General features: G+C 44.2%; 1 protein-coding gene across 4 annotated transcripts in view; it reads right to left on the minus strand.

Annotated features, from left to right (window-relative positions):
* The window catches only part of LOC119464456 (acanthoscurrin-2-like), a 48,696-nt gene extending 37,685 nt beyond the window's left edge, over positions 1–11,011 (minus strand). For 2 of the 4 annotated variants that reach the window (XM_049656672.1, XM_049656671.1), the window contains exons 1-2: positions 10,913–11,011; positions 9,461–9,824 (exon numbers count right to left, since the gene is read on the minus strand). In XM_049656672.1, the coding sequence (XP_049512629.1) occupies positions 9,461–9,824; positions 10,913–10,918 (370 nt within the window). In that variant the 5' untranslated portion in view covers positions 10,919–11,011. Of the gene's footprint in view, positions 1–4,088; positions 4,186–9,460; positions 9,825–10,912 lie in introns of those variants that run through there. The other 2 variants (XM_049656670.1, XM_049656669.1) reach the window with 2 other exon arrangements.
* Between the last annotated feature and the right edge of the window lie 3,352 nt (positions 11,012–14,363).

Raw genomic sequence — 14,363 nt, forward strand, 5'->3', positions numbered from 1 at the left:
AGGTTTCCTAAAAACGTTATTTCTAAGCTAGGTTTATTCAGGCGATCGAAAATTGACTGCTTTCAACATGTTACAGGTCGCTCTCTTATGTTACTGTATACTGATAACAAAAAGCTTTTGCATTATGTCACACATCTCATGAACTCCTATTAGTTCACAGCAAGATACTTGATTTCGTTTTTGGTTAGGGTAACAGACGCAATGCTGATGCAAGCTTTGCATGCTTTCGCAATGCTGACGCATGCTTTCGCAAATAAAGATTAGTTGAAGTCAACGCCTGTGTTGTGTTCTTCCTTCAGGCCTCGTTTTTTTTTTCCTTTTCTTTTTTGCGCTGTGCAGACATGTCCGTATAGAATCACCAACTCGCCCAAGCTTCCACTTACACATGTTATATAGATAGCTTAGCATGTGGATAGCGCTGTTAAAAGTGCTGGTAATGTGTAATGTCCAGTTAACATCTAAAGTAATGTGAACGCCGAGCTAGTGGTAAGAAGAAACAGATTACCGAATCATGTTTCTGAGAAGATATGAGTGACTGCTAGTGGCAGTTCGTGTTAAGCGGAGAATGTTACACTTGTCAGGATTCAGCTCCATAAACCACTTGTTACACCAATTACATGCAGCATTTAGACCGTACTGTAAGCTACCAGTGTCATTATTGCGGTTATTCTTGCGAAACAAAACACATTCGTCAGCAAACAGGTGAATGTTAGAAGGAACACTATTCGTAAGGTAATTAATGTATATCACGAAGAGCAGAGGACCTATAACCGACCCTTGATGTACTCCAGAATTCACGGGCTTACTATAAGATTGTTTTTCATTGCATTAAATGAACTGGAGGAGGTTAGTAAAATATCACTCCAACCTGGTATGGAGATGACAACCTACATTTAATTCGCGTAGCTTGAAAAGTAGCAGTTCGCAACACACCTTATCGAGCGCTTTTGCGTAATCGAGAAAATAGCAGCCAGCCATGCAAGGAAGGTCCGAAATTGGATGAAGCTTGTGATTGAAGGGAAGAAGTTGCGTTCCGCATGAAAATCACTGGCGAAAACAGTGCTGAGCGGAGGAAAAGAACGAAATAGGATCCGGAAACTTAGTCAGCTGTGATCACAAAATATGTTCGGAAATTTCAGATAACATGCTTGTTAATGAGATAGGGCGATTTGGAAGCAAAAGCTCATTTCATTTACCATTTAGGCTGAGTAGGTTACCTTGTTTGTTTTCATAAGTCATTGTTAGGCGATTTTACGTGAGCCCTACTTCGAGGGTTCTGTTATTTGCAGAAAATGGGGCTACGGCGTCATGAAGATTCCTGGCGTATTGGACCTCTTGAGGTTTCGCTCGTATATTACGGTGACAATTGTTAGGTCATTTTTTATGTCGGGCACAAATAGATTGACCATATATATATATATATATATATATATATATATATATATATATTCCAAAAGAACTATATGAGATTAGCAACATAAGATGTGCAGTACAGTTCAGGGTGTACAAATATTTCGGTGCAAATTTTTTAAAGCTGTCGGTAAAGAGCAAGTTTTGATTTGCTTATAGTATGCGTAATGCGGATGCCGTTACTAAGTTTAAATTGAGTTATATCTGGTGAAGTGAAGCAACATAGTTTGTCCTGGAAGTAATGAAAAATGTAAAATAAGTAGGAATCACATAAGTATATTTCATATCCTCTTTTTTATTTTCGTAAACTGCATTGTGTTTCTTTTTGTAACAGCATCCTTTTTTCAGATAGACTACAAAAGGGTTTAAGGGCTGCCAAGAACGGGCTAGCACTGGCACAAGTAATGCACGACCCCTGTGCAAGTAATTTTGCGTTCTGACAGAGAGTGGAACTTGCAGTATTCTAAAGATAAACAAACCTTGTTTATGCAGCGGGTGATCTACTATAAAAGCTTGAGTTAAAAGCCTAGAAGGCCAATCATCCCTCTTTTTTATGTTTGGCGCACTTTATGATATTGAGAATCGTACCAGGTTTCTCCGCTTGGAACGTGAATAACGAGAACAATTGAGGAAAGTATTATAAAAAATAGTGCATCACACGCATAATTAGGAATTCGTTAAAAGTGACATTTCTTTGACGTTTACTCAAATTTCGTCACTCCTCCTCCTTCCCTAGGAACGCAGGGCCCCTCGCTTAATGCATGCTCTGGTCCAATTTCGTTGACTTAGCAGCTTTCTACACACTCGGTTGCTTTCGATGGTGATTTCGTCCTTTCTTTGCAGGCGACATCCTCATTTTTTTCCGGTTCCGACTTCTTCAATTTTCTCTTGTTCTGCTTCTCTATTTGGCGGCCTATCCAGTGGCACATACACATTCTGGGGGAGGTCTAATTTTTTTTTGCCACGAATGTTCCCATACCGAGTGCCACATACCACATACGCATGCAGAGTGCCCTAGATCGTTTATGCGGACACATACGCAGTCGAAGGTGCCCATTTGCACTTACCAAGCGACCAAAGTTTTCCATTCGCGCACATAGCAAGTGGCCCAAGTTATATATTCGGCAAGGCAGCAGCAAGCAGCAGCCAGCACCCGTAAAGTAAGGCAAGAGGCAAAGAAGGCTTCGCTTTAAAATCAAATTTTATTGGCTATCTTTTAACCGAGGTATCCTCCACCGAAGCCGGAACCGGCGTTGTGTCCGAACGACGACTGTCCGTATCCTCCCTGGTGACCAGCAGCTCCCTTTCCAAATCCAGCCGAGCCCTGGTTGTGTCCGGTGCCGAAGGTCTTGCTGTCAGAGGCCGAGAATCCCGAGGTGTGGCTGTACCCCTGGTTGTTGTTGTAGGCGTTCACGTTCCTAGTGGCAGCACCGCCCGCGAAACCAGCAGATCCCTGGTTGTGCCCGGCAGCGCCACCCTGATATCCTCCCTGGTGTCCACCGGCCGAAGAGCCGTAGCCGGACTGGTAGCCGCCACCGTAGCCGAGACCGCCGCCATAGCCGAGACCACCACCATATCCGAGTCCACCATAACCGAGGCGGCCGTATCCAAGTCCACCGTATCCCAGACCACCGGTTCCAATGAGACCAGTGCCAGCCACTGCCGGGTCTGCGAAACCAGCTCCGCCTGTAGCCGCCGAGTCCAGCTGCTCCGATACCTGCACCTCCGAGACCACCGCCGACGAGACCGGGACCCACGCCACCGCCATAGCCGCCGACTCCGAGACCACCGCCCAGGAGTCCTCCGCGACCTTCGATCTTTTCCTTCTTGGCGGCTTCCTTGGCGAAGGCTCCGCAGCTCACGAGGGCGCAGACAGCGGCGGCGACAAAGAACTACATTTAGAATAAAGTGATAAAGGTGGTTAAATGAATTTGGGCATGAGAATTGAGTTGAAAACAACCCGTAAATGTTACTGAGGTTTTGCTAACTATGCTTATTAACCACGGCGTTTGCAAAGAGTGGTGCGTTTGCATGGAGCATGAACTATTATTTATAGCAGAGCGGAGCGATAGACATCCTTGACTATTCATCAGTGTAGTATACCGCAAGGCAGGTAACACTTTCGCTTTCACACTTTTATTGTGTAGAATTGGTGGCAATGAATTATTTTGTAAGACGTTTAAAAAGCGACCTTTGAAGATGGACATAAAGTGTTGGCTGAACATGACTTTAGGCAAGTTTGAAATGAGTCGTCATAGCTGCCATAGTTATTATGAAAATGAAAAAATTGGTTGTAATTCTAACACAGTGAACTGTATCACAATTGTCTTTAGGACTTGAGAATATTACCGAAACAATAAGTTCGAGAATAGTCAGGGCATATATAGCAGTATACATGATGTTTATACACATTGCGCTTATATGCTATGTGCATATTATGTGTAGTAATAATCCTAAATTTTCACCACATAAATGTACTTAGCAGATAGTTACAAATGCTTTAAATATAGGCACTCACAATGCTACACAGTGCACTTTCCCAGGAGCTGCTCTGTTTTCTTAAAATTTGTTCCTTTAAAAGTGGATATTTTTGCCGTATTCGCTAATACCAAAATATAATGACAATAGTACCTCACCGCAAACAGCATTACTATGCTATGCCGAAGAAATGTGGTTACCTTCATTGTTGGTGAGATTCTCGTCCTGTACCGAGCTTGAAGCTGAAGTATGGGCAGAGGGCTCCTTAGGCGGTAGGATCAATCGTTGGCAGTGACTGAATGTCTGTCGCAAAGCGGCTCTCCTTTTATACCCGAGTCAAAGTGGGCGCCACACTGCCAAGTGAAAACACAAACACAAAACAGGATATGACGCAGAATTGTTTCTACGAGTCTACCGTCGTCGTCGGCCTGAAGCTACCAGAACCGAAGGAATCCACTCGCAAGAAGTCGAAGACGTCATTTCTCAACCTAAACGTGTCTCAGCGTTCCACGCTGTGTTCTGCGAAACTTACGTTTCTTCCGCCCAATGCTGTAGTATTTAGCGCTCCCCGCTATCATCCTATCCATCGTACCTGATTCTCCCCTGTTCCCTTCTTTTATTGTTTTGTGCTTCCGGTGCGGAATGGGTAACTGTGGGATTTCCGCTGGCGCTCAAGGTCTCAAGCTTTCTAGTGTACGTAAAAATTGTGCCCTGATTCGCGAAAAAAAAAAGGACGCTTCAAAGAATTTCGAAGCGAGACTAGTTGTTTCTCTTTCAACATGGCGGATGGTGCACACCACGATGCGGAAGAGACACGAGCAGGACAGATTAGACAGTCAAACAATAGAGATGTTAATCTCTCCTCAGTACATATCCTCCACCCATCGCTTACGCAAATTGGCCCGATTAAACGTTATAAACCTTCGCCCTTTCAGAAAACCTGCCGTAAAGATGTCCGCAGCAGCCTGAAATATTCCGCTGTAGTATTTTTATGACATTGTGCTGCATGGCAACATAAAAGAAGTAGCTTGAAAAGTTTCTTACGCCATTTCAATGTCACATGAATTCTTTATGCTAAGAAGAAAGAAAGGTTAGCGATTGACCTAAATTTCGACACATTATTTTTCCCTAAACATCATTTCTTTTTGTAACACCAGGCTAAATGGAACTTCAATATAGGTAATGACACATTTATTGAAATAATTTCTTAAAACAAGTCTTATCTGGTTATGGCTGCTAAACATGAGTATACCTCGATCGTAGAGGATTCAACTGTGCAAAGAAATCTTCCGGAGTAATGCAATGCATTTCAAATGTTATTAGTGGAATTATTTTAAGTGGATATTGTAGCTGTGATTCGTCTTGCAAGTCAATGTTTCTGTATTCACGTGATCTCTTTGAAGACCTAGAAAATTGCTATTACCGGTAATACCTCTAATTTTTTTAACAATGCAGCTGAGGTATATTCCATGTTTACCCTAAAAACTTCATAAAAGAACAGTCTGCTGATCTATTAGGTGTCTGTGGAAGTCTACTTGAACTCCGAAAGCCACAGTACGGCACAGTAAAAGTAATGCGTAGAAGTCTGCAGACTTTATAATCAAGTTATGTACAAGCTGCTGTGTTAACGAGGGTGACTAGGTATGGCGAATAACAAACACATGAGAAAGAAACATCAAAAATAAAATATGGCATAAATAACCCTTAGTTCATAGTCACAATAGACCGTCAGTTGATTGTAATCCATAGTGTGTCGCACAGAATTATTTATGTATTTATTCACTGTGCGGTTTCCTCGCCAGCATATTGCATTTTTATTATCAGCCACAAAACGTTTTTTCAGGCGTTTGTCAAACATCTGTGGAGACAACTTTAAGAGGGGCACGCTCCACATTTTCAACTCACGTAGAATGAACCGCGGGTAACCTCTTTAGTTATCGAGGGCAACTCAATCGTTGAACGACTAATTCAAGGCTAAATCGAGGAATATATGAGTTATTTGTCAGAAGTACTCATACTAATTGTAACGAGAACTTGGAGTGGCGTTGAACAAAGACGAAGACCGGGCGTTTCCAAGGTAAGCTCACTGGGCCGCAAAGCTATCGGATGTGTGTCAAAAGTGACTTCTCTTGTCGTTTTTGACCGATTACGGCGGGTAAATTTGAATTAGGGTACCTTAAAGGGGCCCAGGTAGGCCATTTTACCAAATTGCAATACATAAGCAAAATAAAAGGAGATGCTTGAAAAATTGCACAGCAATTATAACTTCAATTTTCTTTTTAATCTTTTTTATTATACGTGGCTATACTTTCTGCCGCATCCAATGTTTTGCGGTACTTCCCGCAAACAACCGTTGCGTTAACACCAAGCTAGATTTTGAGTTTTTGATAATTTGACCATCCGTAGCCGGTCTCTGTAGAGGCCATGCTTGACGCGTGACCATAACTCGCGCCAAGTGGGGCTGCGTCGAACCAAGTGGGGATGCTTTGTTCGCGTATGAAAACTTCAAGCTCACAAGTGTTTAAATAGGAATGTTCTATTCGTTCCACGTGTATATTTGCCTCCATTCAGTGAGCGCTGCAACAGACGACACCTAGCATGCTTGATGATTCTGCTCGCCGCTCCCTTTGCCTACGGCGATCAAATGTGTTGCAATCCGTTCGTCACTTCCCGGTGTGCGACGCAAGAGCGCGGATTGTATCACTCGTGCGAGAAGTTCGTCTCTCCCTTCTAAGAATAGAAGGTAGTTTTGTAACAAGAAACAAAATTAAAATCAGCACGTTCGAAAGCATCAGTTATATTTATCTAGGCCAATTAGGCATTTTTGGTTGCTCTCTGCGTTGTGGTGGCTACGCATTGAAGATTGAAGTTCATTTACCCGTCTGTTACACCAGAGGGCCAAGAAAATAGCTGAAGCTACTAGAGAATTTCCCTCGGAAATTAACACAAGTAATGTAACCAGGTTATAACCTACTGTTGATTGTGATTATTATTATAAACATAATAAACATGAATCGAGCGTGGCCTCTTCGGTCATTGCAGCTTGTGAGCAACCAGCAATCAAGCGAGATACAGATCACCGCGACGAAACAAATGGGCGCAAACGGATACAAAATATAACAAAATTATATCTCAGCTTTACATATCATCAAAATATAACAAAAAAAGATATCAGCTTTTCTCACTAGTGCAATTCACTACAAACATCAGCAATGAAGGAGTCACCACAGGCGTCTCATCTCCCATAACCAACAATAGTTACGTAAATTTAGAAGTCCCTGTGATTGAAGGGTAAACAAAAGCAACTACGAAGTATCTACGAATATACGGGGCCTCTGGAGCGCATCGTGATGTTAGCTCAAAGCACAGACGCCAACGTAGTCTTATTAGGTGCACGTTTGGGAAACCAGAGTGGTAAAACTTATTTCGCATTCCCGCTTTACCGCGTACCTAGTAGCCATTGTGCAGCTTTGGCGCGTTACACGGTGTTTGTTGTGTGCCAAGTTTCCCAAACGATGTTTGTTAAAAGAAGGGGACAAAAAAGATAAAAAGATAAAAAGAACGAAGATAACAAGGGAACATGTGGAGAGCTTGTATTCTGCCTAAGTTGGGATACGTCTTTGTCGGTATTTATCTCCACACCACTGTTTCCACGCCACTGAGATTCTTGTGTGGCGACGGGTAGGTTCTGCTGTTTAGACGATGGTGTTGCATGATGGTGTTGTATTGTACGAGAAATGGTTCCAAGGATGGTCCCGAGTAGTGTTCTTGAATCGCCCGAATGGAATAAGCTAGGGCTAGAGCGTGCATCCGCTGATTTTCGTGGCAGCTTCACAGTTCATGAAAAATTCGTCTTGGTCCGGTGTTCAACGTGGGACCAACGGCCTTCCGGTCACTCTACCATTTCAGCTAACCTGCAGCCTAGCAGATATCACAGCGAGGTCGAAATAATAGATGATTCAAATTACAGGAACACTGAACATGTCGAATCAGTTATGCGGAAACCCGCAATGCCGAGGGAGGTTCATGAAAAAGAAAACTGTCATCCACCCGACAGTGGCGTAAAGGTACAAAGGAAAGAGAAACATGTTTTGTTGCAGGATAAGCTTCGCAGCTGACGAAAAATTTAAATTGGTCCGGGGGTTGAACTTTCTTCCTTCAATTTCTGGGTTCGAAGCTTTCCTTTTTCAGGTAAATCCGTATAATTTTTTCTACAACTTCGTGCTGCAGTCGGGTGACTGACAATTTTCCCTTCCAGGAACATTCCTCGACCTTGAGGATTTCCATTAAACTGAGTTGACATAAACATTCTTACTGAGAACGGCAGCCATATAGCCCCTAAACGTAGGCAAATTATCGTCAAGACGCTATGATAACATGTGGGAAGTTGGATGGATATAGTGTGCATAAATACAGTAAGGCGAAGTATAATGAGCTTTCACAAAAAGTTAACTGAAATTTTCAGTCTCGGCAGCAACATTAGTGATGTTGCAATCTCCTCCACATAGGGTACCACTTCTGTCTTATCGGTAGGCTACTACATATTCATTGGCGGCAGCCCGTTTGATAGACGTAAAAAAATTCATTTAGCCACGTAGGGTCTATTTATTGGTGAAGTATGTCTTATGATGAATTTCCATGTGAATAATTAATTGGCAAGCTTGACCTGGAAAATAATCAAAATGGGAATGTTATAACTGCACCTTAGGTTCTTCTCTTCCTTTTTTTTTCAGGCATCGCAACTCAGCACGTTTTCTAGACATATTGACTTGGGCAAATCACTTGAAAGAATAGAATGTACCTCCAGGGGCTTCGCTTATATAAGCACTTTTGTCTGGAACTTTGAAAAACCATTCAAAAGATCTCAAGACCGGTGTAACCGATAGAGGTAAGGCGCAACTCCTGTGCAAGACAGATGTTCACAGGAAGACAAAGACTTGAATCAATGAACCATGATCAAAAAAGGGGTGTTTAAGGCTCACGATGCAAGTCCCTACGTCGAAACATTGGTTCCAGTCTGAGATATCCGTTGTCTGAAAACTTTTGATCACAATGCCCCAGCAACAAAACATTGCATTATAGAGAGACCAGCACTCTCGATACCCTAAAGTACTTTCAACCAGGCATCTAGCCGAGAAAAGCTGTACTTCAAATGAAAAAAGAACCGTTCACTCGTCACCCTTTTGCATGTGTGTATGATGGCATGTTGCGTGATTCGGTGAACTTGAAAGTATTTCTATCGTTTCGAACAGCAATAAAGAGAAGGACCAGTGTATTGAAGAACAGTTTTATTGACGGCTGTTTTAGCCGAGGTATCCTCCACCGAAACCAGAACCAGCATTGTGCCCGAAAGACGACTGTCCGTATCCTCCCTGGTGACCGGCAGCTCCCTTTTCAAATCCAGCGGAGCCCTGGTTGTGTCCGGAGCCGAAGTTGTTGCTGTCAGTGGCCCAGAATCCCGAGGTATGGCTGTAGCCCCGGTTGTTATTGTAGGCGTTCGCGTTCCTGTTGGCAGCACCGCCAGCAAAACCCGCGGATCCCTGGTTGTGTCCAGCAGCACCACCCTGGTAACCTCCCTGGTGGCCGCCGGCTGAAGAGCTATAGCCAGACTGGTAGCCATTACCGTAGCCGAGAGCGCCACCATAGCCGAGTCCTCCGTTGCCAAGAACGAGAGCACTGGTGCCAACAAGGCCAGCGCCACCCACTGCCGGGCCAGCGAGACCAGCTCCGCCATAGCTGCCGAGTCCAGCTGCCCCAATACCTGCACCTCTGAGACCAGCTCTGACGAGGCCGGGTCCAACACCGGCGCCGTATCCACCGACTCCAAGACCACCACCCAGAAGGCCTCCACGCCCTTCAAGTTTTTCCGTCTTGGCGACTTCTTTGGAGAAAACTTCGCAGACCACGAGGGTGCAAACAGCAGCGGTAACGAATACCTGCGTTTGAAAGAGAGAAATGAGGATGTTTAAAGAATGATAGTAATGACAGGTGCGTTGAAGACTACTTGTGAATGTGCAATTGCTGTTTTGACGCACGGTTTTGACGTGCTGTAGACGCAATCACAGCGTCTACAGCACGACCGATAAATACGATACTTCGACCTAAATGGACAATTAACCGTCCATTGGCCTTTCTGTTCTTGAATAAAATATATGAACCGACTGGATATTCTTAGGACTTATTTTTACTGTTAGTGCCTCTACGGGACACCCACATATGTTACGACATATTGAAAATGATATTTAACCGGAAGCTGCCATGATCTGCAAGCTCGCACAATCGCTTTGTAGTTCAGTTTGTGTATGACTGTGTATAACTATATATTTAACCGATATACTTTATATTTGATTTTCAATGACTATTTAGCAGCGGGGCACAAGTACTCCTAGTTGATTTGACTGTTGGGCAGCATTGGCATTTTTTAACGCACTATACCTGACAGCGGTCATAAACGAGAAAACTGTTTTAGCGTTCATGCTTCTACTATCAACCCACATGCAGAGTTTTTTTTTGAATTAGCTATTTCGAGAGGCTTTGAATGAAGTGAGCTGTGAATGTGTAGATAAGAAGATGCTTGTTGAACATCAGTTGAAGTGATCTAAGAATGTATTTTTAAACCATATACGATGAAAGAAAAAATGCAAGAAAAAATGGTTCCAGCATAGAAGTAAAAAGATACACCGCATGACAGTCACTTTCAATATTGCCAAAGATATTTTCGAGCTTATGTAAGGATTCTTTTAGATATATAGCACAGTTAGTTGCATTGTGTTGGTATTGTTCGTTTCGTACTTATACGGCATGTCACATGCCGCAGCATGTAGTGCGTAGGTATTCTTAATTTCTTTAAAATGACCATCAAAATATTAGGTGCAACGTTTCTCAGAAGCTATTATCCATAATAACATATTATTCTGCTTTTAAAAAAGTTTTTTTTTGTTATCCAGAAAAGCGAACAAATTCACTTACAATACATCCATCCAATTAACGATATTACCGTGTTATCAAGAAGGCATACTCTTACCTTCATTGTTGCTGAGATTCTGGTGGAACTACGGACACAGAGCTACTTAGACTGTAGGATTGACCGTTGGCAGTGACGGACTCTCTCGAGTTCAGCGTCTCCCTTTTTGTACCCGGCTGTGAGATGGCGACAGACTGCTAAGGGGACACACAAACACACAACAGGAAATCACGCAAAAAATGTTTCTGCGAGTCGGTGGTGGTAGTAGTAGTAGTAAACACTTTATTTAGGTCCTGAGAAGCTAGGCAGGCGGGCCTGCTAGCCGTTGGCTAGTCCCATGTCGGAACAGAGAGGCCGTGCCTCTCCGCTCGTTCACGGGCCCTCTGGACAGCCAGGAGTTGGACGTCTTGTCTGGGATCTGTGATGGCCTTCGTCCAGTCTTCTTCTTGGTTAAAATCCTGTAACACAGGGCACTGCCAGAGCAGTCGGTGGTGGTTGTACGCCTTTTGCTGCAACACGCAAGGAATCCAATAGCAAGAATTCGGTGCGTTATCGCTCAACTTAAATGCGTCTCAGCGATCTACATGGCCTTCTAACTTTCGTTTTTTTTTCCGCCCAACGCTGTAGTGTTCATCCTCCCCGGTTCATCCTCCCCAGCGCACTGAATTTCCCCTCGCCCTTTGCCTGTTACTGTTCGTTTGTTCAGTATATGGAATGGGCATTTATGGTGTTTCCGGTAGCAATCGAGTCATCCAACTTGCCAGTGTACGCTCGAATCCTGAGTAAACTCTGCGATTGTAACTTGAATTCTGCTTACTTGCCTAAAAAAGAATTTATATATTTTTCTAAATTATTCGAATGCTATGTGCCTTGTTCTCTAGAGGTGTTCCCGGCTGTTGACGAGCGAATGTATTTCTGCTGTCATAGTCTCTCTTTTTTTTCGTGCCCCGGACATTTAGTATACCGACCTAGTTTCTTTTTTTTTTTTTTTTTTGAGGCGGAGTAATTGTACTCTCGTGTACTTTTCGTGATCCACTTATGTTTGCTGAAAGAACGAATTCACCCACTGTATCTCAAGAAAAAAGGGGCGATAGCCCCGTCAAGATCCGCTGCAATGGATGTTTTTTTTTTGTCTTCTCCCTCCCCACGTAGAGCCAAACATAGAATTCATTTGCGTAGCTTTGTCCTTGGAAATCTTTCTCCTTGGAAATACTTTCTCGCTTGAACGCGAGAAAGTAGAAAAAAATTATTCAGATACCTCGTGCCGGGAGAATTGACGCTATGCAATGCATTATGCATGTGGCTGGTAATAAAACTTGTGAGACGCGACTAGGCACTCAGCCGTACACATTGGTTCACGTGATCTGCCGCAACGAGGCCTTGCGCAAGAACCAAGCCATACTTAATTAGATCCTCATAATATTGACATGGGCCAGTTGTATTACATTTTTTTTTTGCCGGCGACCTCTTCTCTGGCATTTCATCGTCGATCACTGCTCTCATGATGTTACAAAGCTCCTACTCACAAGACTAGCTTTCTGTATCCCAAAATTCGACAGCGAGACGGATTTCGAAAGCGAGACGGATGCGCCTCCTCAGATTGCACGTGCGACGCGAAACATGTAAAATAAGGAATGTACGCGAGCACAGCAGTTACCCTGGAATACACCGTGGCAAAGGTATAAAAACTGGACTGACATGTAAAGCGAGATTCTACTCAACGAACGAAGATCGCACTCGTAACTGTCATTGTCGCTAATGAGGGGCCTTGGATCCTGGGCCACAAAATCCAAAATAAAAAATTTGTTTCGCTTATAGCTAATCCGCTGTGGCTATGTCACGGCATCTTCGAAGCCCCTACGTCGTTACAATATATAATCCAAGAAAAATTTGTTCCTGGGTTAGGTGGTACATGACTCTTAAAAACGGAATGTTAGTGGAATAGACTGGAGAATAATGTACATGCAGAGTGCCCGTGTACGTCGTTTGTGCCTTTATGTCCGGGTATTGGCTTTGCCACTCAGTTTTCAAGATCAATATGGCCGTCAGTAACCCTTCTGCATGTCAGGCGCCGACATGTGGTAAATGCCCCGCACTCGGGATAACTGTAACTTCTTGCATACGGTATGAAAATGTCACACTCTCAAATCCTTAATTACAACAGTCCATTCGTATACTTCGTTTCGCTTCATTGAGAACTGCCGCGGAAGACACGTAGACAGCTTGCGAACCAGAACCAGAAGAAAAAAAGAATGGGTGGGGGAAGACCAAGGGCCACCCTCCACCTACGCGTGCGATGCTCTACCATTGAGCTACGACCAATGTTGTGGGTTCTGCCCCCACCGGAGGTAATTTGTTTTTATTTGATAGCAATTATATGGACACTTCAACTGTATTTCTGCCGTCGCCGTCGCCGTGAGGTTCCGTATAGATTCCAAGGGCGATAAAATCGTTGCCGCGCGCCGTATGCGCGAGCGAAAGCGCGCGGGAAACGCGCGCTATCACGGAGGGCGAACGCACGGCGGAAAGCAAACGCGACCGTCCCGCGAAAGGCCGTTGGGGTATGGGAGGGAGGGAGGAGGGGCGGCGCTGTGCTCCGGCGCCAAAGGCGTATCTTGCCACTCAATCTCCCATGCGAAAGCAAGAAACGGGAAGAGGGGGGGAGGGGGGGGGGGGGGCAGCTTCTCCTCTGCCAACAACTTCTCTGCCCGGCGGTCGCCCACTCCGTCTCTTAGACCGTGTGGAGATAAGAGACGGGATAAATAAGAGATAAGAGGCATGATAAATGCATGCGGTATGGGCTGTGCATTTGCCGCTCAGTTTCCGTTGAAGCAATAGACCGCGCGAACTTGCGCTTGCTGCCAGCGTTTTGACAGTCGTTGGCTGCGGTCGTTCAGTGTGATCTAGCCAGGTTTGCTTGTGCACGCTGACACCACGATTGTTAATTCAGTAAGTAAGCCAATGTGTCCAAGTTTATGCGGCCGATAAAACTACTATCCCTACTCCGAATTGCGCTCTACTAATTTGCTATCGCAGTCGATGCTTCGCCTTTCGGGCGAAACTGCGACATTTCTTTTCGTCAGCTTTCTTTTATCACTACCTTATAGTGCTTACATTTCAGTTAAATCAACACATAAGTCTCCGTATGACTTTCCCTGTGCTTTCCTTGGCTTCATTATCTGTTGGCTTCAGACTGTTGGGAGTCCACATTTTACCGAAGCGATCACCCATCCCTCATGTAATACCCCACACCAGGGCCTTTGAGGTAATAATAAATAAATAAATAAAAATAAATAAATAACAAAAATCGAGCCCCTCGGCTCACCTACTTTTCGTTCATTGCATAGCAAAGGTCTCCAATCCGGCATGGCTGGTGCCTTCAGGTAGCTTATCTATTTATTGGCCACCTGCCTGCTGCAAACTTTCACGTGCTACGGGACGTTACTGGTAAAAAGAGGTGTCACATCTACCACGATGGCCATAAATGGTGCTGGCTAACACTCTTCGGGTC

Source organism: Dermacentor silvarum, chromosome 9 (genome assembly GCF_013339745.2).
Source record: "Dermacentor silvarum isolate Dsil-2018 chromosome 9, BIME_Dsil_1.4, whole genome shotgun sequence".
NCBI lineage: Eukaryota > Metazoa > Arthropoda > Arachnida > Ixodida > Ixodidae > Dermacentor > Dermacentor silvarum.